Source organism: Rattus norvegicus, chromosome 9 (assembly GCF_036323735.1).
Source record: "Rattus norvegicus strain BN/NHsdMcwi chromosome 9, GRCr8, whole genome shotgun sequence".
Taxonomy (NCBI): domain Eukaryota; kingdom Metazoa; phylum Chordata; class Mammalia; order Rodentia; family Muridae; genus Rattus; species Rattus norvegicus.
This window is the reverse complement of record NC_086027.1, coordinates 75,972,520-75,998,937: the sequence shown is the minus strand read 5'-3', so window position 1 is coordinate 75,998,937 and position 26,418 is coordinate 75,972,520. Positions and strand designations below refer to the sequence as shown.

The 26,418-nt window shown below is 45.4% G+C and overlaps 1 protein-coding gene and 1 long non-coding RNA gene across 5 annotated transcripts in view; one reads left to right on the top strand and one right to left on the bottom strand.

The window, feature by feature from the left end:
- The first annotated feature begins 540 nt into the window (after positions 1-540).
- Positions 541-26,418, top strand: part of Lancl1 (LanC like glutathione S-transferase 1) — a 30,114-nt gene continuing 4,236 nt past the window's right edge. Inside the window, exons 1-6 of one of the 4 annotated variants that reach the window (XM_063266534.1) lie at positions 541-580; positions 878-974; positions 5,123-5,240; positions 17,811-18,018; positions 24,000-24,135; positions 24,673-24,819. In XM_063266534.1, the coding sequence (XP_063122604.1) occupies positions 894-974; positions 5,123-5,240; positions 17,811-18,018; positions 24,000-24,135; positions 24,673-24,819 (690 nt within the window). In that variant the 5' untranslated portion in view covers positions 541-580; positions 878-893. Of the gene's footprint in view, positions 694-746; positions 975-5,122; positions 5,241-17,810; positions 18,019-23,999; positions 24,136-24,672; positions 24,820-26,418 lie in introns of those variants that run through there. The other 3 variants (XM_039082904.2, XM_039082905.2, NM_053723.1) reach the window with 3 other exon arrangements.
- On the bottom strand, positions 15,909-17,811 carry LOC134480382 (uncharacterized). Its single transcript, XR_010054807.1, has 2 exons — positions 16,714-17,811; positions 15,909-16,241 (listed from the first exon to the last, which is right to left on the bottom strand). It is a non-coding gene; the product is annotated as an uncharacterized LOC134480382 (long non-coding RNA).

Sequence of the window (26,418 nt, the reverse complement as noted above, 5' to 3'; positions counted from 1 at the left end):
AAGGTCTAGTGGGGTTTGTTTAAGACAGGCTTTCTCTATGGAACCCTGGCTGTCCTGGAACTCACTCTATAGACCGGGCTGGCTTGGAACTCAGAGATCTGCCTCCCTTTGCCTTGTTGTCCGAATGTTGAAATTAAAGGTGTGCACGACCATCACCTAGCTGGTCACGTGGGTTTGCTGTTCTTGGTTGCTTGGTTGGTCGGTTGGGGTTTTTGTTTGTTTCCTTCATTGTCATTTGTGTCTCCCCCCCCCCCTCCTTTAAAAAACATAATTAGAAGATGAAAAGGCAAAGACACTTCTTCAATTTCATTTTGTCAGCTGTAGTTAAGACTTCGGTGTGTAGATTTGAAAGCGGTCCTTTCCTTTTGCAGACAAAGGTAGCTTCGACCTCCTGGAATCTAGAACTGAACTTTCTTTAACAAGGTGTTTATAAATGTGCTTAGGAAACCCTGATCCCCACCACCACTCCCTTCCCAGGAAAGCATCACAAAGTACTTTGTGTCTTTAAGAACCTGAAGACCGGAGGCGGGACTCCGGCTCGGCGTGCCCGCTGATTGGCCAGGCTTACAGGAAGTGGGCGGTAAACGCGCCGCGTCTGTTATTGTCCGCGCTGCGTGGTTTGCGGAGCCGCTGGAGAGGCGTGCGGGCTACATCACCTCCGTGTATCCCCCCCCCCTCTCGTGGCCGTGGGACGTGGGTGAAAAACGGGCTCCCTTCGTCCCGCGGGGCTCCGAGCAGCGGCCGCTGTCTCGCGCACCTGCCGAGCGGCTGCCAGCCGGGGGCCGCTTGGAGGGAAGGGGCTGTCAAAGCGCCTGCAGTCGCGTCCCAGCCCCGAGCCCCGACCCCTCTTGAGATCTCTCTTTCCCCTGTTCTGCAGGTTCGCTTGCGGCGTCATGGCTCAGAGGGCCTTTCCGAATCCTTATGCCGATTATAACAAGTCGCTGGCCGAAAACTATTTTGATTCTACTGGGAGGGTGAGTTGAGGCTTGCCTGCATCGCCACCTACCTCTTTCCCCAGCCTAGGGGCTTCTGCCTAGATGATGGGGACTCCCATCTGTCCCCTGCCAAAGAGTTGTGATTAGATCAGACTTACATAAGTATCTAAGTCGGAGTATACTGAGGCCTAAGGATTCGGATAGAGAATAAAAATCCATTGTCAACATCACTAACAGTGGAAGAAATAACCTCAGGTAGTACGAATGTCAGTTATAAAAATTGTCTTCGAAGTTCACTCCCTAAGTGGCATTAAGGGAGATGAGGAACCTAGCTGTTTTCATAGGTGCCATGTTATTCTTTAGTGAGTGTGTGCTAGTCTGGACAGAGTAATGAGAGCAAATATGGAGAGGACGACTTTTAAAGGCATGGAAACGTATCCCAGAGGCCCAAAATAATTTGTAATTTTACCAATTTTTGAAGTCTTTAAAGCTGAGAGCGGTGAGCCAAAGATTAGAAAACCCATTCTTATGTAAGCTGGTTTTCACACCACCAGGCACTTAGAGAGGAGAGCCATGGGGGGTGGGGTAGTGGCGGTACCGGGGACTACCTGGTTTTGACAAATCCCTGAGAGAGAGCTGAAGAGTATGCACTCACTTTGTAGCCCAGGCTGAACTCACAATAGCCCAGGCTGGCCTTGAAATCACTATCCTCCTTCATCAGCTTCCCCAGCACTAGTAGTAAAAGTGTATGCAACCGTGCCGGTGCTCACACATTTTAAATTTTATCACTTATTTCTTTGCAATGCTATTACTGTGAAAAAAAAATAAAAAAATTAAAAAAAGGAAAAGCACTTTTAGGTAGCTGTGAGGAGTTCACAGAATATGTCTGCCTTCTGTGGTGTCAGCTCACCCCTGAGAGCACCCTGGTTGGTGTTACAGTAGGAGGGATGGACAGTGGAGGTGCAGTGTAGAAGGGTATTAGTGTATGTTCTCCTGGGACAGAGCTCTGTGTCATTGTCTGGAGCTCCTCAGGCCTTCTTGTCATCATGTGGGCCTGTGTTCTGCCTACCTCAGCAGACCTGAAGCTAAGGCTTGAGTCAGCCCTGTCTGATCAGAGGGAGAGAAGAAGGTGTGCCGCTTTGTGCTGACTTGGCAGAGAAAGCACTTAGAGAAGCGTTCTAATGACGGAGCCTCAGTCTTAGGCTTTAGGCTACTCATAAGTAACTTTTGCACACTTTACTATTATTATTATTATCCATTTTTGTTGTTGTTGCTTCAAAAAATTAACACATATGTTTCATGTGCGTGATGTGCAGGCCCATACATGTTACAGCCATGTAGAGTCCTTTCCTGCCTTCTGCCTCGTTAAGGCGCAGTCTCTGTCATTTCTGCTGCTGTGCGGTGTACTCCAGGCTGGCTGGCCCACTCGTCTGTGCCTGACATTTTGCTGTAGGGGTGCTGGTATTAAGATGTGTGTTGCTACATGTAGCTTTTTACATGCTCTGAGACCATGTCTGGGCAGTCGTGTTTCACAGCTAATGCTTTTGCGTGCTGACACGTCTTGGCCTGGTTTCTTTGGATTTTTAAAATGCTAAACTAAAGCCCACATTGGCTGGCCTTTAACTCAAAGTAATCCTCCTGCCTCGGCCTCCTGAGTACTAGTGGTATAGGTGTAAGCCACCACCACCAGCTCTCAGAGTCATTCATTTTCTTTTCTTGTCTCACTGGGTGGCTCTAGCTGGCTAGGCTCTCACTGTGAAGTCCAGGGTGCCCGCAAACTCACCGGGCTCTATCTACCTTTACCTCCCAATGCCACCATACCCGGCCTAACTTTAATCCATTTCTAAGGGACAAAAAAAAAAAAAGACACAAATGCAAATTCTAACCCCAAATAACAGGGTAGCAGATGGTACAGCACAGTTTGGGACTCCTACAAAGAAAGTGGCATCCATTTTTAAATCCTCTTGTTGAACCTGGCTGCCTCCATGTTAAGACAAAGACACAGAAGGAGCCCGTCTGTCTCCTGGCATCTTCCCAGCCTCCTCACACTTTCCATTTCAGGGGCGTGGTCTGCCTAAAGCAGCCAGTGTTCTCAGGCAGGGCACTTTTGTGAACAGGCGTGCCTGGCAGAGAGCGACTCCCGTCCCCAGGCTGAGGCACTCTCACTGTGGCCTCCTGATGTCAGGCCGTCCAGGACCATGCTTTACACGTGGCCTCTGTGCACAAGGTGGCTTATGGCCATGTCAGGCTACTCCTCGACTTCTGTGAGGCTTACAGACCTTTTTATATTAATATTAAAGTCCATCGTATCTTACTAAATGCATCTCAAGTCTCACTGAAGTCCTGACCTTTTATCAGAGACTGTTGAATAACAGGCAAGTGTCTGTCAGGCTGTGGATTCTTCTTGGTCCTCTGTGCTGCAGTAGCCACAGACCTCACCAGGGATGTTCCTCAGAGGCGAATCGTTGAAAATTATTAGTGTTAGGACTTTATGACGCTGCCTTCCTCCAGTCTTAAGTGCCACTTTGCATGTGTGTGCTGGAGACGTGCATGAGTGTTGGCTTAAAGAATCATGTCCGTGCTCCCTGTGTGCTGTCTCTTTTCCCCAGACAAGACTTTCTGACATGGAACTTGACAAGTAGGCCCAAGACTCTCTGTCCACCGAGTCCCAGGAATTGGCCTATTTTCTCCTCCAGAGCTCTAAGATAATAAGCATCTGCCAGCATTCCCCCTATAAGCACGTGCCAACATCCTCCTATGAGCACATGCCAGCATTCCCTCTATGAGCACATGCCAGCATTCCCCCCTATGAGCACGTGACAGTATACCCCACTTTTTAATATACTGGTTCTAGAGGTCAAACTCAAGTTTTCATGTTCTTAAAAACTGAGATTAAAGGGCCGTTGAGATGGCTCATCAGGTGAATGCACTGGCAGGCAAGCGAGAACCCAAGCAGAAGGAGAGAACTGACCCCTGACAGTTGACCTCTAACCTCTACCTAGGTACAGCCATGTATGCATGAGCAGGCCCGCACGCACAGCAGGACTCGGAATAATGGAGACAGATGGCCGGTGTGGGTTTGATACTAGTCTTTTCATGATGAAACACCTGTCCGCAGGTGTGGTGGTCCTCAGCCCTTGTTTGAAAGCTCACTGGTCTTTTTGGAATTGCTGTCTGGAATCATAGCATGTTGCTGAAGAGTTAACACATTGACACGGGTCTTTAATACCTGCAGTCATTTAGAGTATACAGTGCTTCAGACCTCCTTCACACTTGCCTTTAAGTATCGTGTGCCCGGTGTGGCGGCAGAAGACGTGCTGCAACTGAGAGCTCTGCTGCACATCACAGGACCTCAGTTCGAGTCCCAGCACCCACAGCTGTCTGTAACTCCAGTTCCAGGGCATCAGACACCTCTGTTTTGGCCTCCCAAAGCACCAGATACACATAGTACACAGATAAATAAGCCATCAAAACACCCATACATAAAATAATAAAAACTAAATTGAAAAGAGATTTTCAAAATAATAATAATAGGATTATGACCTATGACCCTCAGCTTACCCATCCATTATGCAGGCGATTACATGGGTTTCACTATCCTCAGGGCCTCAGCCTGAGAGTACCCGTATGGCACATAGTGGGTGGCCTTTTAGAAACCATGGGGCAGATATTAACTCTCCAATTCCAGGAAGGCATCTGCAGTATAAAGAAGTGGAGTTAAACTGGGCAGTGGTAGCTCACCCCTTTATTCCCAGCACTTGGGAGGCAGAGGCAGGCCGATCTCTGAGTTCAAGGACAGCCTGGTATACAGTTCGAGTTCCCAGACTGCTAAGGATACACAAAGAAACCTTGTCTAAAATAACAGAAAGAAAATAACTTTCTTTTCTATTAAGACTAGGTCTGACTGTGTAGCCTAGGCTAGGCTCAATGTAGCTGACCTCCTGCACCAGCCTCTCAAATGTTGGAATTGGAGGTGTGTACCACTATTACCTGGCTCATGGTAACTTTTTAAAAAACAAACATGTTGTCTTAAGTAATATGAATTCTCTATGTGGTTTCTGGAAAACCTGTCAAGCTGCTTCAAGTTTTATGTGATAATATTTCCATGAGTAGAAAAATGTCATCAGAAAAGTACTATTGATCGACTGATTACTCTTCTTAAAAATACTTTTCCTTCATTCCTGCAGCTGACTCCTGAGTTTTCACATCGCTTGACCAATAAGATCCGGGAGCTCCTTCAGCAAATGGAGAGAGGCCTAAAGTCTGCAGACCCTCAGGACGGCACTGGATACACCGGCTGGGCAGGTATGGTGTGACTGACAGGCATGCACACTGCCGAGGACCAGTGCAGGACCTCCCCAGGTCTGTGACAGCCTACGCGGCCGCCTCTGGCTGCGTCCTGGGAGAGGGCTGCTCCCCAGCCCACAGGCAAGCACACTGCAGGTATTCATGCCTGGCTTTGGGGAGTTTACTCTGAGGCAAAATTGTTTTCAGCATGATATAGCTGATTAGAAGAGTTCCTGGAACAGAGGCAAAGAAGCTTCACCTTCACAGAATAAAACACGTCTGTAAATATCTCCTTAAACACCCATCCCAATGCACTGATCTGTAAGGACACACAGTTAGTGCCAGGTCTGTAAATGAACTCCTGTGCTCTCCTTGCTGGCTGATTTTCAAGTGCTGTCTGCCAGGCTCCACTGCTGATAGCCTGGAGGGAAAGAAGGAGCCACTGCTCTGGAGGGAGGTGGGGTAGGGAGGCTGAGAGCACAGTCAGACTGCTGAGGACAGCGGTCTAGGGACACAGTGTTTCCCTCACACATGGAATAATTGGGGCTCCATTTTGAGCTTCTGGACTTTGCAGGTTCCTGAGGCCCACAGCTGAGTTGCTTAATAACTCATAAGCAGAAGCCAGAAATGTGCGTTTTACAAACACATGTGGAAGCTGATCTGTGGGCTTCCAGGGAAGGGGAATTACCATATGAGAGATTGCCTGACAGCAGGCTCTGTACTGCCCTCTGCATGTGAGAACTCACATTTCCCCCCAAGGTTGGGAAGACACGTGAGATCTCTAACATAATTGCAGAGGTAACATGAAACCAAAATTGTTTTTTGACACGTGGCTTCACTATGTAGCCCTGGCTGGCCTTGAACTCACTATATTAGTCTGGCTGTCTTTAGACTCACAGTGATCTACCTGCCTCTACTCTCCAAGTGCTAGAGCACTGGGATTAATGGCATGTACCACCTCACCTGGCCTGAGGAAAGCTAACATTGGTCTATACTTCTTAGAGCTGAGTTTTAAGTCTGTTAATATATTTTAGAGGCTGAACATAAGAAACATTAAGAGGAGAATGAAAGGAAAGCATTTTGTGTCAAGAAGGAAGTTATCCAAGTGTCCTTTATTACCTACTGTAATTTCAGCTGTAGTCTAAGTGACACTCATTAGTGAAGAGCCTTGCTGTCTATTTAAATGAGCAGAAAACAGAACACACACCTACACAAGTGTTGCGGTATCTCTCCCGGCCAGGTTATCCACTAGAGAAGGCCCAGGCTCCTATCTCATCCTAAGACATTTGAAGTTGCCATTATTTTGTTACCTCTGACCAGAGAAAGAGGCACAGGCTGACCTGAGGCACATGGCTAGACTTAGTTCCAGAGCACATCCAAAAGGGAATCCTAAGTCCCTAAGTCACCCGTCCGCATAGGCTCATGGTGTTATAGAGAATATTGCTTGAGGCTGGAGGAGAAATGGTCTTACATTCCAGTGACTGACTTGACAGTGCCAGGAAAAGATGTCTGTCAAACAGCCTGAATTGCTCATTAGTTGAGAGGCTAAAAGTCAGACTTCCTTCAGAGGGACTTTTACGCTGAGGTGAAGCACCTGGTTTACGCTTTCTGGCTGCAGTACATTTCTGGCAGTGTCTCCTTCAGCTGCCAGTGTCTTCTCCTGGAGCAGCTCACTCTCAGCGCTGGCTCTGGGAAGCAGCTCCACAGCAATTGTCTGAGGCAGACTGAGGGTGTCTTCAGTGGCTGGTACATTTCTGAGGAAACTTAAAATCTTGTAGAAAAATTTGCTAATAGCTTTTGAGGCAAGGCTCCTAATATTCTGTCTTCAAACGCTGTTAAAATGCCATTATTTCTGTATAAAATAAACTGTCTCTTCCAGCGTTCTAATACATAAAAGGCTGTCCTGAGCCTGGATTCAGTCAGAACAATGTAAAGCTCCGATTTGACTAAGATAGAATGCTGATTCAGCTGCAGGAAATCAAACTCTAGTGAGCCTTCAGTGGCCTTACAGCTTACAGACTACTGTCTAGTGATGGCTGCCGTTTGATTACCCAGCCCTGCATCCAGGAAGATCACAGTGGAATACTTGCTGCCGTGTGTCATAGCAGTGACTACCTGACAGGGGCTACCTGTGTGTGCAGTTTATGTACACCCAGGTAGCTTTCTAAAACTAATGCTTTTCTCAAAAACAACATACTATCTTTTGGCTTCGCTCAATATGAAATTTGGAATTTGTGACCTTTTACAAAGACCACCTTCTTGCTCCTTTTGCTAATTTATCTGTTAATTTAGGAAGTGCTTTTTTATTGTGGAAGACCACTTCAACACTGACATCTATTGAGCATCTGTTTTCTGTCAACAGTGAAAGCTGTTACAACTTGTCATTAGCTTACAGTGCAGCCTGTGTGAGCCAAGGCTGTGATTACAGTTAATTAGAACTTTTAAGTTGAAATCTTATTCTCTAGTAGAAATGTGGCTGATAGCCAATGCTGATTCAGGGAGAATTAGGATTCGGAATGGAATCCGATTCATCAGTTTAAGTGGTATAGTTTCTGTTTCTCTCATAGAAGAGACCTGGAGTGACAGCTGAAGGCCGACAGGGAAGCCTTGGCTGGTTCCTCTCACTGCTTCCTCGGTCTTCAGCCACTAGTTCCAACCCTCGGTCAAGATGGCTGCTAACCGCCAGCTATTATTTCAACAAGAGAAGGATGGGTCCCCTTCCCTCAGTGTTCAAGTTCCGCTCATTGTGCTTTTCCTGTTGCACAGTCACATGGTCACTGCTGTTCAGAAGGAAGGGTGACTCATGTAGTCAGTTAGCTGGAATTTTATTACTAAGAACTTTCAGGTAAAGCCTGTTAGTATCCTAGAGCTCCTATCTACAAGCAGAACATCTTAAATATGTGTAATCCAGCCAGTTGGTCCTTATGTTTTTTTTTCCCCATCTATAAATTCTCTCTAATGTCTGTCCACTTGGGTCAAGATTTTTATAAGAATGGAGACCTTTGCTAGGGTCTTAAATATTTTTAAATCATGTAAGCAATATTTTGCCCTTTCATTTCCAAAGGAACTCAAAACAATTTTTTTTTCTTTTTGAAAACAAAGTCTTCATCTCACACATAGTGGGTTCCATTGCTACGGAGAACTATTTCAGAACACAAAACCCTGTCCTGCTCAGTGCGCCTCCCTCCAGGAAAGACTGCAGCTGATTCTGCCCATGTCCCTGCCTTCTCTAACTGAAGACCTAGTCCTCCACTTCCCACCTTTCTTGTCCTTCAAACCCGTGTTGGCTTTCATGGCCACTAAATGCCTTTGTTTGCTTGTTCTGTACACGCATTTGTCACACATCACTAGACCCCACAGTCACACTATGTGCCCTTTATGATTCTGAAGGTTTACAGCTTCAGAATGAGGCTGCCAGCATGATGCCAGGCATGTGCTGTCCACCTGCTCTGCTCACCTTGAAGAAGAAAGGGTTTAGTGAGGAGACTTAACACCGAGTGTTTAGTTCTACATGAGTACCTATTTCCAAATACATGGCTACTGTAGCTTTTTTCCATTCTCAGTGTTTCAGCTAAACCTAAGACTAATGGGGTCAAGGCACCTCTGTGTGAGATGTGCTTTGCAAGGTAACTAATGCAATTAGAAGCTTACCACCTGATTTATTATGTCTCTCACCCTAATAATTCAGTCTGATAGTTCTAGTTCAGATAAGAGTGAACTTTGAAATAACCACATTTGTACAAAATATATTATTAATAAGTGATAACATGTCCATGGTTAAACAAAACTTGAATAAATAAGGGGCTGGCAAGGTGGCTCGGAGTAGTGAGCCTGCTACCCAGGCATGAGGACTGGCGTTCCCCAGCACCCAGATAAGAACTGGGAAAGCATAGCAGCTCACCTGTAATCCCAAGCCCAGCACTCTTATAATCTTAGTGCTCAGGAGGTGACGAGGGTATCCTTAGACACTGGCTAGCTAGACTAGCCAAATCTGTGAGCTTCAGGTTTAGCAAGAGACCCTGTCTCAGCAAATAAGGTATAAATTGACCAAGGAAAACACCCAACATTAACCTGTGCCCTCCACATACATAGGTTTACATCCTTACTAACAAATGCACACTACACACAGAGACACTGTTCTGCAATAGGCCCTATCTTGACTTTTATTTTTCAGTGGAATGTGAGGATATTTTATAGAACTGAGAGTGCTAACTGTGTGCTTTCAGTTGAATCTAAATGTTTCACCTATGAGATGCCATCACTAAGCCCCTGACATTTACCCTTTTACTCTTTGATGGAGAAGCAGAATTCCATTACCCTGGGGAGAAAAGAGTAGAGGTGACAGCACTGTCCCGTTAACAGTCACTATGACATTCTTGCGACAGAAGCGAATGTGTGTGCATGGACACCGGTGACCAGTGAGGAAGGCATACACCATGCTCAGTGCTTTCCTCTAATCATTCTTCTGTGCCTCAGGACAGCGCCATGGCGTGGAGTCTAACCAGGTTTCTGTATCCATGTCACAACTGAGAAACAGAAGCAGAGCAAGGCTGAGATCTTAGGTTACACGGCCAGCAGGCGATGATGACAGGTTTCTGTCCAGCAAGCCTGGCTCGTGAGACGTGTCCTTCAAGTTTTGAGTGAGTCTGTGTACATGTTTTTTGCTAACTACTACATTGGTGTCCGTTGTCTACGTTTTGTGAGTGGAGATTTTCTTAAGCTCTCTGATATGGATACTTGTACTGTACAGCATTTTAGAGTTGCATATGACCAATCAGTTCAGCATTTTTTGTAATTATAAAAAGAATTTGAAAAATAGAGAAATGAGCCTTAATACCAAGACAGCAGAGGGAGGGGTGGCTGCTGTCTGGCCTGGGAGGAGCTGGTTTAGCATTGGACATAAAGTAAATCCTGGAAGTTTTTTTCAGCATTTGCAGCCAGAAAACCGAACTCTGTGACATTCTTTTGGAAGAATTTGTTTTCCCATTTCCTGATCCTGTGGTTATATTCAACATAAGGAAGATTCTTCTCATAATGGCTTGGTTCGGAAAAGGGTTGTTGCGAATGTTCTCGAGTGAGTTCTCACCCGTCATGTAAGACCGTTGGCAGCTGTCAGTAAGTGATGGTTGATAGAAGCAGCCTCCGTTCTTTCTCTCGAGTCCTCCTTTACACTGTATCACGCTGTAGGGTAATGCACTGCAATGAACGTGGAGCATGTGCCAGCCGTCGGCGTTGGGTGGTTTGTCTACGGTCTCCATCCCCTCCCAGCAGACCAACAGTTTGTGCATTCAGGTTACTTAGATGCAGAAAACAACAGGAGTGGAGCCCTGCAAAGGAGTGGCCAGTTGCTGGCTCTGTGATGGGTCCAGTGATGTACAGGACACTCTAGGGCACTAGGGAACTAGTAATACCTGTCACAGGGCTGGGCTGCCTTTTGTTCCAGGGAAGACTGTAGAAAATCTTAGGTTAGCGCCCAGAGGTGAAATCACAAAAGACGAGTAAGGAGTTATTGCTATAAAGGGTTAATGGGTCTCTGTGTTAAAAGTAAGTGTTTACTAGGAAACACTGACTCTCTGACAGGTAACAGCAGAGAATTAATAAGCCTGAGGGAGGGCTGTTCTCTCTGGTGTCTTTAGACTGAGGAAAAGTGCTAGCCTCCATGTGATGTCATGTTTCCCCACTCTTACTGTGCTGACTCCTCAGAGAAATGATCAACTTAGACTTTAAAAGAGAAAAAGCCGTGTGCACAAAGGGGGCTCCAAGGGATTCGGCTCTGAAGGACGTGACCTAAGTTCCAGTAGCCAACTCAGGAAGTTAATGAGGCTGGGATTGGCATGCATGTCCTTTGCTGAAGTATTAGATAACGTTTTAAGTAAGAAGAGCTACAGTGTGATCCCTAGAGTGATATTAGCTCGGGCTCTAAACGCACGTCATTAGCGTTTCAAGATGCTATACCTCTGCTCTGCCAAACGTATATAGCTGTTAGCTGCCACATTGGTATGTGGGTCTCAGTTACTGCTGACACTAGAGTTACCTGAAAGAAATCCTCTGGCCAGTTGTCTTCTCTGTGTAATTCGATCTCTCTTTGTAAGAAGCTCCCAGCTGAACTTTACAGTGTCTAGCTGAGCCCTGAGCAGATGTCCCTCCCCTTTACCTTCCTGAGAAGCACCCATCCCTCCAAGCCAGTGCTTGGATGTAGACAGTGGGTTCCCACTGGAGAGATAACTACGTCAGGAGCTCTGTCTGCTCCCTTTCTGAGCTACATATCAAAGCACAAAACATTGATGCCATTTTACTGTAGGTTGTGTTACTAAGGCTCAAGTTTGAAACAAGTGTGGGCTTTAGGTGTCCTGTCCTGAGTGTGCTCAGGTGAAGCACAGAGAGCAGAAGGCAGTGTTTGTAAGCAAACAAGAACAAATGCTAGAAGGGGAAGTGAGGAGATGGCTCATTTGGGTAAAGGGCTTGCCAATCAAGGATGACAAGCAGAGTTCAGGTCCCTAGCACCCATGAGAACTCTGAGCTGCTGTGGCAGCTGGCTGTAATTCCAGCATTCTGATTGTGCACACAAGATCCCCAAAGCAGTCTGGGTAGCTAGACTAGTTATGGGTTCAGTTAAGAGGCCCTGACTTAATGAATAAAGTTAAGAGTAGTTAAGAAAAACTTATAGCAGCAACTTTGCAGGCACACATGTATGCATGTACACACATACACACAGAGAGTGGGGGGGAGGTAAAGGGGGGGAGAGAAAGAGAAATGGTAGAAAGGAAATCAGATTGACCTAAGCAATGACCTTTACAGACAAGGCTGCAGCTGGACTTGGCATTGCCGTTCCAGGTAACTCCTACTGGGCAGTTGCCTGCATTACTGCTCTTTGCCATTACCTGTTTAACCTGAAAGAATTGCTTAAAACTTGGTGCAAGGGAAAAAGAATGAAAATTCAGTTGAGCTCATATCTGATAGGATTTGACTCAGTTCACCACAGCTCTAGTGTGGCGCAGTTGGAATTCAGGAATTGGTTGACAAGTTTCACCATAACTGGTAAAACTAGTAAGGAGCCAGTCTCTTAGGCTTTGGATTCTCATACCCCTTGGTCTGAACTTCTCCCCAGACTCCTCGAGATGCTTCTGTATAAGAGCATTTCTCTGTCTTCACAGATCAGGACGGGAGGAGAGATGCTGGCATGTGGGAAGAGGGGGAGTGTAGCCCCAATCCACTCTGCCCCTTTAGATGAGTGATCAGAGCTGGATTAAAGCAAGTTAATGTTCAGTGAGGTGCACTGTCTAATGGTTGAATGCGTAACCATTCAGTGTGTGCCAGGAGTGTTCCCTGGGGGCCACATCACGCAGCGATTCTACTATGAAAGCTGCTATTGTTTCTGGTTTTAGAAGAGTGTTCAGGCTTAGCGAGGGTTATGTTTGCACAGCTAGGAAGGGCAGGGACAGCCCTAGACCCCATGGTGAAGAGCCAACATCCTTTTAGCTTATTTATCAACTGCTGTGCCAGTCCAGGGAAAGGCTAACAGTGCTTCTGTATTAGACCTTCACCAAGTAGAGGGCTCTGGACACTGAGTGAGAGGAGGAACATGTGATGTTCCCTTTGCTCTTAAATCCTGGCTCCACAGCTACATGGCAGCTGTGGAAATAGCTACAAGAAAGGACGCGTGTCTGAAGGGCTCTTTGAACCGCTTTGTTTAGGGTTCTATTAAATCGAAGGTGAAGAATTGTGCCTGCTTTCTTCCCAGATTTCCTGTGAAAAGCTCTGGGGGACTTGTGCAGTGAGCAGTGCACAGTGGGCAGTATGAGCACAGCTGAGCAGATAGCACCATGGGTGCTGGCCTGAAACCTTGGATGGTTGAGCTGGGTACAGTAAGTGATCATCAGGAGGACACTGCTGCCCTAATGGCCTCGAATTCATCTATTGGTGAAACGTGTGTCCGATCACTGACACATGAGATTGAGGAACAGTTCTGCCACTAGGGTAGAAAGCTCCAACTTGATACAGAAAGGCAGGGTAATGGGTAATGGGAGTTCAGGGACTTTCACTTGTTCCCCACATCTGAAAGGAAGAAAGTGTAGTAATTGATGAGCAATAAAGCAGCCGTTTTCACTCAGGCTGCAGTTTTCCCCCACCTTCCATTAGTAATTTCGACATTCTAAACTACTGAGTGCTAATGGACACCTCTGGCAGCTCCCTAACGTCCGAATTGCCACTGTGGTCCTGCCATGAGACCCCCTGGCCTTCAGGGAGCTGGCATCCTCTGACAAAGGTACCACCACTGACTGCTTGTTGAGTAAACAGAGTACTCTCCGGCATGGCAGAGGCAGTTTGGAAGGCCCATGTGTCTAGCGATTTTATCCTCAGCGTGTACATTTGGGACAGTGAGGTCCTGATTGGTCAGGAAGAATAGAACTAATGATCCCTCAGAAATGCAAAGGCTTAGTATTAATTACTTCCCGCAGCTGGCTCTACTTCCCGCACTGCTGCGATCAGTAGCTGAGTAAGGAAATTGCAGATTTAGAAGTGTCCCTGAACACTTGCCCTCCCCAGGGCTCTAGAGAGAAACAACAGAGCAAGCCAGGGTTGGGTGCCCCTCAGAGAAGCGTTTTTGGCCTCCCAGTGTTTTCTTGTCTTTTTTCTTAAAGTAAATTAGTTGCAAACATTCAAATCCACATTTATAGGGTGAGTCTAGGCAGCCCCTGACTTCCTCAGCTCCATATGCAGAGGAACGTTGCTGTCACTGCAGCAGCCATTGGCCCAGTGTAGTTGTTGAACATTTTGAATGTGGGGGTGTGACGGAAAGTCCCTTACTGTTTAATGAACCTAAGTGTCTGAAGGTGAGAGCAGAGACTGACATCAGACACTGCGGACAAAGCTGAGAACAGCTTTCTGGAGCATTCACGTCACATGCAGGGTCCTCCCAGACCACAAAACTGTAGCAAGTCCATGTGCTTTGCTTTGTTCTAAGGAAAGGAAACTCTCCAGTCCTCTCTCTCCCACTGCTGACACACACTGGGAATCATTGCCGACTTCAGTTACCAGAACTAAGGTGTTTCCCCAAATGCTCACTGATCACATTCTCTGACTGTAGGATTCATAAATAAATACGTCTGATTACAGTCTTCCTTTTCCACTTCTTTGAGTATGCCCTTCTCTTGGGTTACACTCTCCTTTAAGACATTCACGTGTTTTAGCCATGTGTATGAGCAAAGCTGAAAATGACTACAAGCCAAACATTTCCTACCCTGCACAGCTTAACGACACCAGTTATGGGCTGGGCCGACCCCGGTAAGAAACTGTTACTGCTCACCTTAAATGTCCGTGCTAATGTTGGCCAGGGCAGTGGTGCAGCGAGTGGAGGTGCTTGTCACCAGGCCCCAACGTGATTTCCATTGCCTGGACCCACATGATATTGGCAGGAAAGAACAGATGCCCACAAGTCATCCTTCACATATGTGGCATGGCATACACACACACACACACACACACACACACACACAAATAAAATGTAATTTTTGAAAGAAAAAATTTTAAGACTTAAAAAATTAAGACTTTTAATACTTTTGATGAAAACATCAAAATGTATCTGGGTTCATGAAAAGAAGGCTTTTATATTTTTAAATAAAAAAGGTAAATGAAGCTTATTTTCCAATTAAATATAATCAGAACTTAAATAATATTTAAACATTTTCTTGCATGGTACAGGTTAGCAGATAGAAAAAAGAAGCATACCTGTCTTTGTAACCCTTGCTTAGCAAACAGGGTGAAAGCTCAGGTGTAAACCAAGAGTACACTTAGTCACAGATGGCGGTGTCTTACCTTAAAGAAGCTGTGTTCTCTGATAGATTGAAATGCTGACAGACGCAGCTCTGAGCATCACTGCTGAGCCCCTGGCCAGCTGTGTTCTTAGCACGAGCATTTTCCTCCTGACGTTAAGCGTCCTTTAAAGACCAGCAGCATATTTACAGATGTGTGTCTCCGTGGGCATAGCAGTAGTCTGCCCTTAAGAACCTGGTGGTTACCTGTGCTGTCTGCTGGTGGTGCCCTCAGAGCTGTGGACCTGAGACATTGAGGAGCCATCATGGCATCTGCTTGTCAGCCATCCCCCACCACGCCCTGCTGGTTTTACCGCAGGCAGGTTCATTCTCACGGTGGAGTGGTCCTCTGTTGCCCTGTGTCTCACTCCTGTTGCATCCTCCTAACTATCCTTGAGCACCCGCTATTCCAACCCTGACAGGACAGCTAAAGTGATTAAAAAAAAAAAAAATACCATCATGCCGTTGTCTGCTCAGAATGATACATTTCAACCAAAGCCACCACCATCGACTGACAACCTGAGTGAGCTGCTGCTGCTACCCCTCTAGCTTTGGAAAGAGCTTTCTTCCCCAGGACTGGTCTTAACCGCATGGGGTGGTATTCTTAGATAGCAGTGGCTTGTGTTAGTAGACAGCCTAGAGTCTGGCGAGGCTGCATAGTAGCTCTCAGGTACTAGACCACCATCTCCTAGCAACACCTGCATCCTAGAATGCACAGTCCCAGTCACTGTGTCAGCCATGCCATCACTTCTGCATCCCAGACAGGAGAAGGTGGGAGGAGGTTGCATACTCTGTGAAAGCCTAGCCAGAAGCCATCCCCTGCTGTAGGTTCAGTCTGCCCTGAAATCTAGGTCATCATTTAAGGGAAAATGGGTGTACATCTAGAGAACTTTAATGTCTCTGTTACAAAAGGTAAATTTCCAAATGGGAATATTTTTTTAAAAACTGTCTGAAATGGAAAGAATTGACAAAGAATATGTAGGCTTTCTCTTAGAAATTTGGAGGCAGGGAGTCAGACAAGTAGATGACATCATTGAAGGTGGCTGCCTCTAGGAGGCAGGAATGGGCAGAGGAAGGAGGCCAGTTTGTGTGCACAGCCTTACAGTGCTTTATGATTCCCAGTGTCCAGCCCAGGCCAGGCCTGACGGCTTATCAGCAGGACCGCAGGCTGCATCTTGGTTTCCACCTTGTCGGCCATCTTTGATATCTGTGCAAAGAGGAAGGTATGTGTGCAGTATCAGTGTTGGGTGCTCTGTGCAGGAAGAAGCCACACACTCAAGGAACAGACTGTCTAATCGAAAGATGACACCAGGGCTCAGAACAGGGGAAGAGGGAAATGGAAGCTGGGGCTGTGGACTCCAGACATAGGAAGCGCTGTGCTCATCAGAAAGAACCAACCAGAAGATCCTGCAGTTTTCATGAGGAGTGTGTGGGGTCTTATAACTGTGAGGCACAATAGGTTTTGTTTGTTAACTGCTTAAGACAAAAGAAATTGTTGATCATGAGAGACAGGAGTCCAAAAGGGAAACCATCTCTGGGCTTGTACTTAATCACATTCTGTTTTCCCAGATACAAATTGTGTCATTATCTGGCTTTGGTGCTAACATCACTTAATTAGGGGGTTGCAGCGGCAGTGGGAATAGGAGGGAAGTGGAAGGGCAGCAGTTTAAGTGGATTACCGGCAGGTGTGTGATGTGGGTGGTGATGAAGCCCATTAGGGAGGTAATTCTGGGAGAAGCTCTTGATGTTGATCATTTGTGAAAAGGAGGGTTTTCTTCCCCGCCACGTGCATGGTTCCGTACACTTGTCTACAAACCCTTCGAATCCTTACATCTGCTCATCAACTTCTGGAATTACTAACACCACGCTGCTTTGAAAGAGCAGACAAGGTTATTAACTTCTGCAGGAAATGAAAACTTGGCCTTAATATACATGTGAAATTGAATTGTCTGTAACACAAAGCTTTAGAGATTACCCATGCAAAATGAGAAAAGTATCTGAATCTAAAATTGTCCTCAGTACAGTGAGAAGTAATTCTGCAGACTGCATTTTTACTGCATTGAAATCCATGAAGAGATTGGCTCTATTAATTTAGATTTAAACATAGGCTCTGTGTCTCCTAAAAATGGTAAATGAGATGGAAAATGTGCTTTACAGGAAAAAGTGTTTCTGGAAATGCTTTAGGCAGACAGACTTCTTCTCCACATCTCTGACTGCTTCTCACTGAGCTGGCTTCAGAGGGAGAGCTCTGTCCTCTGTGAGAGGCATTTGTATTAAGGATTTGCACACACTGCCTCAGTTACTCCACAGGTAAGGGGATGTCCCTGACAGGGAGCCAGAGTCTAGGACTCAGCAACACAAACGCCTCTCACATACAAGCAAGTTTACCTTTTGCTGAAAGAGAAGTTAGCTTTTCATTCCTTACTCTGAATTGCTTGATGTTGCAAAGATGTTTCTTGTTCGTTATTAATTGACAGAACAGCCATTGACCAAAACACATTAATTACAGCCAGTACATCTATGTGTTTCTGTCTTGGATAAGTCTTCAAAAGTCTTTACTACTTAACAGAATTTGAACAGTGAGTAGTAATACAAGGAAAAGTAAGATTCATTCTGCCTCATTCGTAGAGCTGAGGCTAGAAGGAAAGTCACCGGTACTTACAATGATGTCACACAGCTCATAAACCTCAACCCAGATAAGCAGATAAGGCACCCGAGTGACAGGCTGAGTTGCCTGTCCTCTCCCATCTCTGTGTCCTTTCTGCTTGCATTCCAGGCATTGCTGTGCTTTACCTTCATCTCCACAATGTGTTTGGGGACCCGGCCTATCTGCAGATGGCGCACAGCTATGTAAAGCACAGCCTCAACTGTTTGAGCAGGCGGTCCATCACCTTCCTGTGTGGGGACGCGGGCCCCCTGGCTGTGGCTGCTGTGCTGTACCACAAGATGAACAGCGGGAAGCAGGCAGAGGATTGCATCACACGGTAACCATGTTTGCTTATGAGGATTGTTGCCTAGACAGCCTTAGGATTCTGCATTTGTTACCAAAAGAATGTCCAACTGAGTTTGCTTTTCTCTCAGCAGGTAAATCGTCCCCCTGCTTTTGGTCAGTTCTCCTGTTCCTCTTACAGTTAAGGAATAGCCTAGTAATCCTTATCTTAGTATACAATAGAAGACACTGGGCATGGTCCGGATCAAATATCAATTCCCTGGGATCAAAGCCTTGATCATGGCATGAATAATTCATGGTGCTTCCCAGAATCCACATTTGGAAAGGAAGTGGCTCTCCTTGCAAACCAAGGACCAAAAACTAATCTGAGACTGCCGTTCTAGATTATGGGGACGCACCTGTCATCCCACTTTGTAAACTGTGAACGCTCTTTTGTTCTCAGAAGGCGTTGGTCGGGCCTGCAGCCCTAGAGAGGGCTCATTCACAGAGTCCTTACTGAGATCTGTGTCATTTGCATTTCTAACATGGTTGCCCCAGAGTCTCCTGTGATTTTTATATTCTCATTCTTCTTCCCTATAATTGCTGGTAAACTGCATAGTTATCAGTTTGGTTAGTTGAGGATTCGTTCATTAATATATATTGTCCTTTCATACCCATGGGTTTCCACACTCAGCAAGCAGTGACGTGAGAGTGTTGGGCAGACAGTTTGTGTCATTCCCCAAACAGCATGCCTGTTTACAGAGCACTTCAGGATAATCTGCTGCAAAGCAATGGGAAGACATTTATGGGTTGCATATTAATCTCTCACCTTAGATGATGATGCGATTGTCGGTATATTTTAGTATTTTGGGGGTGCTAGAACCTTTCTAACAGGTACCGAACAGTCATTCTGGTCTGTGTGTAGTTCATCAGTAGGCTCTTTGTACTGTTCAAGTTGTGCTTACGCTCCAGAGAAGGAATTAGTCATTCTGTTCATCCCAGTGCTGCTTGGTGGATGTATAACTTGCGTATGCATGCACACACAGAAGTTCACCATTCTCTCCAAATTTTGTCCCGTACAGTGGTACTTTCTCATTATAACCATTTTTTTCCTACTGGAAATTATAACCACAGAAGGAAAGTGAAAGACCCTTTTGCTCTACCTATAACATTTTATGAATCAATATAATAAATCATTTTCTGCATTGACATTTTAATACATAATTGTACCTATATCTATCAAGCCACAAATTATATAGTCCAACTTCAAACAAAAAGCCATATTATCTAGTGTGTATAGAAAAAAAACTTTGGCCAAGAATTGTTTAATATAAAACTACACAAGATTTCTGCATGCTGGTTAGTCCTCATCATGCTGGAAGGTGCTGCTGTAGGAGGAGGGACATTACAGTCAGCTATGAACCCTGTAGTGTGTACTACTGACCTACTGACCGCTAGTGCAGTACAGGCACGACTCTAACAGGGGTAACCAACTCTTTTCTTACTGAGTTGAGGTCCACTCACCAGGAGGGATTTAATGTCTGGTTCTACGAACCTGGGCAGAAGCCCACGCTGAAGTGGTCATATGCCCTGCTGGGGAAGGAACTGCTGTTGTTTTGCTGAAAGGACTTAATGCACCTGTCAAATTATCACCTCATTATTATGTTGATGCCTATTGTCAGTTTTAGTCAGAAAAGCTGCTTTCTGCCCTGGATGGCAGCTAATATAGAGGTTCATAACTGATCTAAGCATTGAAAATAAGTTCCTGTTAAGAATTTAGCCCTGTGATGGCATCATGTCACCCCTCCACTCTCAGAGACCATCAAGGGAGCTGGAAAGAATGGAAGGGCTTAGGAAGAAGCTGCAATTGTGCCTACTGTTGTGAAATCCTGCTCAGAGGGTGTGACTTCCTGCTCTGAGGGTGTGGCATCCTGCTCAGAGGGTGTGACTTCCTGCTCTGAGGGTGTGGCATCCTGCTCTGAGGGTGTGACTTCCTGCTCTGAGGGTGTGACTTCCTGCCCTATGGGTGTGGCATCCTGCCCTGTGGGTGCGGTGTGGCCATTGCTCTCTTGAACTCTTTGCAGCTGTGATCACCTACCATAGACCTGCACAGCATCAATCTTACCAGTATCCTTTCATGGAGAGGGGAGGAGTCATAAGCCACAGCAGCCCTGATCATCTCCTCAGTGGTCAGTGGCTGCCAAGGGTAGGGAACAGCAACTGATAAGATTCCCATGCATTTGTGACAACCAAGCCCCATGCTCTTATAATCTTCATTAAACTCATGGGTACACTAAAAATAAAATTAAAATATGAATTTTAAAAATCCGTCACCAGGGGCTGGGGATTTAGCTCAGTGGTAGAGCGCTTACCTAGGAAGCGCAAGGCCCTGGGTTCGGTCCCCAGCTCCGAAAAAAAAGAACCAAAAAAAAAAAAAAATCCATCACCAATCTTCACCAGAGTGGTAGATGATACAAAGCAATAATTTCTCTAAAAGTCTATAAAGTAAGTTTGTTCCCATTGCAGTTTCCTGGCATAGGAGTGGCCAGCAGGACTGTTGGATGCTCACTTAAGTCTGACACAGAACCTACCTTTCTCATTTATTAAAACCAATCGGCATTTCGATCTCTGAGACAGCATTCTTCAGTATCACTCTGAATTACTGTCAGAACCGTTACAGTGGTTCCAGTTGTCACACAGGCCACCTTCCCTGCAATACAGTGGCCAAGTAGTCACTGCTCTGTAAGAACGTCAATGGTATTTGGTAAACAAGGTGTTGAGATAGATTGGAGTTTGTGCTCAATACTGGTCACACAAATTTAAATGCACATTGCTCCCTGTCTGCGCATGGTTTTCAGGAGCATGTGTGGCTGCAGCAGTGCTCTTTCCTAGTCATGCAGTCGGCCGTCTCCTCTCACCCTAAGGGCCTGACCTAAGAAACGCTCTCTGGGAAATGGTAACAGATACCACAATTAACAGATGCCATGATTGCTTTATTAAAATTAAAATGCTCCAATGAGTAAGATAAGACTTACTTATTATTTGATACCTTTTGTGATTTACGTATTAAAATTTTATGACACAACAAGAACATCTTATTTATGGCCAGCATAACTATTATATACAGTTAAACTACAGAATTTGAGACAGGCCTGGTGGCTCCTATCCATGATCCTAGCACTGGGAAGGTTGAGGGAGGAGGATTTCTGTAAATTCAAGGTCAATCTGGGCCATGTAGTTACGTTCCAGGCCAGGCTAGTCTAGAGCGTAAGGTTGTTTCAAAACAAAAGAGTGTGTGTGTGTGTGTGTGTGTGTGTATGTGTGTGTGTGTATTGTCTGTCTGTCTCTCTGTGTGTATCTGTGTGGTTATTCTTACAGTCACGTATGTATTCGAATGTGGATGTAAAAGGGACTTGGTGGCCCCAGCTTTGACTGCCTAGCTTTGTTTTATGAGCTCTGTTGGGAACTGCAGTGTTCCCTTCACCTTCTGCACCTCCTCCCTCTCCTTGGCAAAAATTCCATTCGTTTGGTTTCTAGAAGCCCAGAATTACTTTTTGCCCTCAGGTCGAGTCAATGTGCTTGCTTATTCTGTTTTTTTATGAGCCATCGTCCTGTCCCGGTGGCTGACTCTCTGGGGAATCATACACCAGTGTCTTTGTTGTGTCCCCTTTACCTTTCCAGCATTTTCTTGATAAAATAGAATCTCAAAATCAGAATTTTAAGTTTGAAAGAGCAAATATGCTGTTAATATTTTTAAAAAAAAGTAATGTTTACATAAAGAAACCAGAATCCAAAGAAATCAGTTTCCTTTAGGTTTTAGTTCCTAACCTGCCTCTGGGCATCTTTAGCTTCTGGAATGGATAGGACTTGCACTTTTCAAATGGAGGATGGAGGTCTCTAACTTCCCACAGGGGTGGAGGGTTTAGAGGGATGAGTGAGAACCAGTGAATACAATGGCCTGCTTGAACAGCAGAACCTCTCTCTCACTGGTTCTCTCTGCTCTCTGGTAAATTCCCTGTAGGAGTTCTATGTAGTCTGCATAGAGTTCTTAGTGTCAAAATGCAAATGGAAGGCATCCCCTGTTTGCCACAGTAGGTGACCAGCCCAGCAGAATAGAACTCAGAGGCTGGTAGTAAGGATGAGGAGGAGCTGTGGGTTTGGACAGAGTGAGACATGTGTTGTAGCGAGATGAATTGGAAAAGGACTTTGCCCATTATAACACCCTCAGGAAGTGACACTACGTGCCTAGCAGCACACTGTGGTCATTGAGTGTCTTTACTCTTCCTCCAGTGACATTCACTGACTCGCTGGTCTCTTCTCACACCTTGTTTCTATTAACATCAGTCCACCCAAACAGATAAATGGAGCTGCAGAAATATGCTTCTGGTTTGAGAGTTTCCAAAAAGACATAAAACAGCCTTTATGGTTTTCAAATGCCCTCGTTATTTTATTGACAGAATGCAGCATGTGAAGCACACAGCTGGGCCCTACCTGTAGAAAGCAGAAACACTAGTAAGTGCTGGTGAATTCTGGTCCAGAAAAGAAATCCATGTTCCTTATTAGCCTAAACTGTGCTGTTGGGAGATGCTGGCTCTGCACAGTGTGTATCTGTAGGCATTTAAACCGTACACCATATTCTGCTATAACCAGCCCTAGTGCAAATGACTTTGGTTTTAAAATGTTAATTGTATTTCGCCACCTCGTGGTAGTGTAAATGAGAATTAGTTCAAGTGTTTTGGTAAGCTCTTCATTGAACTAAGTGCAGTCATGGCTCATAATTGTATTTCCTAGGGCCAAAATGACACCGCCATCTTCCTTTTTAAATGTCGCTTTTGCAAAAGTAAATCAAGTTCGTTTCTGTTTTCAGAATCTGTAGGATTGATGCATTTGTATTAACACTTCATTCAGAATTCTGATCCGACCTTGAGGTTGTATTCTGGCCACTGCAGTAACAGAGTTTGTGTATAGTGGACAGATTTGTTTTCTTAGCCCCAGTATTTCCTAGATACAGGTTATGGCAAAAGGGAAAAACACGTATGATTTTCTTAGCAAATGTTTTGCTAAGTTCTTTTGAAAGAGAGGGTCTGGCCAAGCTCCTCTGCCTGTGGCCATGTCAGTTGTCCTCCCAGATCCTCTCAGAAGTGTCTCTGAGCTCTGGGGGCTCTTCTCTGTGAAGTCTTTCAGGCGCTCAGGGCACAGTGTATACCAGCATGCTCAGCTCCGTGAAGCCTCTTATTCCCCAAAGAACCTCCAACTGCCTGGTTGTTCAGCATGGGTCATAGCAGAACAAGGCCCAAGAATCTGCATAGCACCCTTTGGATCTAGAGTATATGTGCCAGTCATTTCGCTCCTCAAAGACCTGCATAGGTATATACTGAAAAGCAACTGGACGAAAATAAGGCATGTGAGCTCTCTTAGACAGATCCCTGTAGAAATAGCTTACCCTCCAAGACACATAAATATGTATTTGTGTGTATATATATTTTATACAGTCACACCAATGCCAGTGTTTACAGTATTAACCTGATTCAGTAGCCCAAAAGTGCTATATCATTTTTTTTCTTTAGTTTGTTACCACCAGGATTGACCTTGACTATAAAAAAAACCTCGGTAGCCAAGATTGTTTCTAAAAATAAAAGCTAGAAGGGTTTATGCCATTTGCATGTGTTACCTCGTGGCCAACCAGGCTGCAATGAAGGTGAGTGGGATGCAGCAAGCATTTTATTAAAGCCAGCAGCTCTCTGGCTAAATGCTGTGATGGCTGCACTTGCTAGCTCCTCCCATCCCCACTGCTTAAGCAGAAGTCTTAGAGCCAGCGTATGTGAGAAGCTAGGGAGAATCCTGGAGCCTCTGCCTCACTTGTGCATTCTCCTTGTGTTTGACCGGTTCCAATGTGAACTCAGTACGGGGCTAATTTTAACTGTGCTTTTAGGTATATATGCTTATGCATTGGTGTTTATATATTTTAATGGACCACTTGGAATGCCAGTGTCTGACCCCTGTCAGGTGATCATAGTCACATGTTTCTGTTCCTAGGCTCATTCACCTAAATAAGATTGATCCCCACGTACCAAATGAAATGCTCTACGGCCGCATAGGCTACATCTTCGCTCTGCTTTTTGTCAATAAGAACTTTGGAGAGGAGAAGATTCCTCAGAGCCACATTCAGCAGGTAATGCAGTTCTGTGGGGTTTAGAGTGTCTGAGGCAGCTGCTTGCATACTCTTTGTCTCTCCACCTACTATGTCCATGTAGGGAGGCCAAGTGTTTGACCTGTATAGGTGAGGCGCCTTCAGAGAGCCTGCAGCTTCACACTCGGTCTGTGGGAGGCCCTGTCAGGAGCCAAGGGAGTCAGAAGGCCATCCTGCTAGGTTTGACCATTCAGAGGCCCTCCCTAGGGGAGACAGAGGCCAGATCCATCTCTCAGATACAAATATCTCCTTCAGTGCCAGGAGGAGTTTGTGCTTTTCTTTGAAGGATGGATTCTTAAAAGTGCTAATAAAGAGAGTTGGGGGACCTCCTCAGCCAACAGTCCTCTAGACAAAATATATTCCCACTTCTCAGAAGGGAACTGCCTGTCCTTCCTGGTGGATGATAGTGTCTGATTCCCTTCCAGTTTTTCAGTACTTCTTAACAAAAAGTCCCTTGCCTCCACCAAGAGCACTTTTTGTCTAACCATCTTGTTATTTCGCTTGGCTTTCTCCCTGTAGATTTGTGAAACCATCTTAACCTCTGGGGAGAAGCTGTCTAGAAAGAGAAACTTCACAACGAAATCCCCACTGATGTACGAGTGGTACCAGGAGTATTACGTGGGGGCTGCCCACGGCTTGGCGGGCATTTATTACTACCTGATGCAGGTAAGGGATGCTCAAGGCGAGACTAAGCTGACCAGGCGCATGTGTACTGTCTTGGCTGGGGATCAGATCCTGATACTGTCTTCCTGTCTGTCACTGAGTCACACGCCTTGCAGTCATCTGACCTCAGCAGAGGTGCAGTAGCCAGGGAGCTCTCTCAAGTGTGACAGCATGAAGACCCCCATCCTGGGGATGCTGCTTGAGCCAGGTGAATTGCACTCCCAGCATGCAACTGGAGCAGGGTCATGACCTCTAATCCTCTATGATGTGCCCTTTGTTGGTCTCTCTCAGAAAATGCCTGGAGTTACAAGTATTACTCCCTATTATAAAGAAAACCCACTGAAACAGACTTGAAGAGTGAAAACAAAAATCAATTAAAAAAAAAAAATAACAGCACACACTGCCTAAGGCTCACTGGGAGAGCAAAGCCAGGAAGACTATGGGGGATTTTGTGCTGTGTTCCATAGTTCTTAGGTTCTGACAGTAGTGGGAGACATCACCCCAAATTAGAAAGACTGAAGACAAATAGAATTCACTGCAGTAAACTTGATTTGGGGAAGGTCAGAAAGAGAACTCAGAGGATGCCTAGTTCTAAGACAACAATTGGTGTTTGTGAATGAAAATTTATGGCAGAAGAAAATGGATTCTTTCTGGAAGCAGAATCAAGTGCCTCTTCTTTACAAATCACAGTGTCGCATAAAGGAAGGTGTTGTCTACTCGTGTGTGCAGCATGCACGCATGGATGTGTATGTCACCATCTAGCTGCAAGAGTACAAAACCGTGTCCTACCTCTCCTCGACCCATGTTTGCCTTAGAGTACAGTCACAGTTTGGGAGCAGCGATGAGAGGCCAACCTGCATTCATTCATTCACTCACTCATTCACTTATTCTGTTTTCTAGTAGAAGTTGTATCATTAGCATTATTGACAACCAAGATTTAAATCCCTTCTTCCAGATTGTTCCCTTGGTGATGCATATTTCCAGAGCTACATGTATATTCTTAAACAGCTTTCAGAAAAAGAAGGTTTGTGTCTTTTGACATTCAAGGTGTGTTAAAATCATAACATGTCAGTGAATGGTGGTAGCCTTTTTGACCTGCCATTTAATCTAGTAGTCAAGAGATATCGCCCTGCCTCTTTCTGCAAGCTCTAATAAGAAATCTGAAAACCACAGCATCGATTTTTCAATTTCCAGGTTGTTATCTATTTGAAATGATGAAGGTTTTAGTAATGGAAATCTGTTTGTGACTGTGCCTAGCTATTAATATAACATTGAGCAGCATTACTTCTCAGTCATGTTAGATGAGTCCTGGGGAGGGACTCACTCCACTTTAATACTTTATTCGGACTCTTCCTTGTGTAAAGTACTGTTCTTACATGCCTTGAAGAGCCCAGGATGCTAAGAACATACTACATCTTACCATTTCCAGCGCCATCCCCTGATTGTGTACCCCTCATCCTGCATGCCCTGTCCCCTATGTCTTTTTTTTTAAGATTTATTTATTATATTTATATGAGTACATTGTAGCTATTTTCAGACACACCAGAAGGAGGGCATCAGACCCCATTACAGATGGTTGTGAGCCACCGTGTGGTTGCTGGG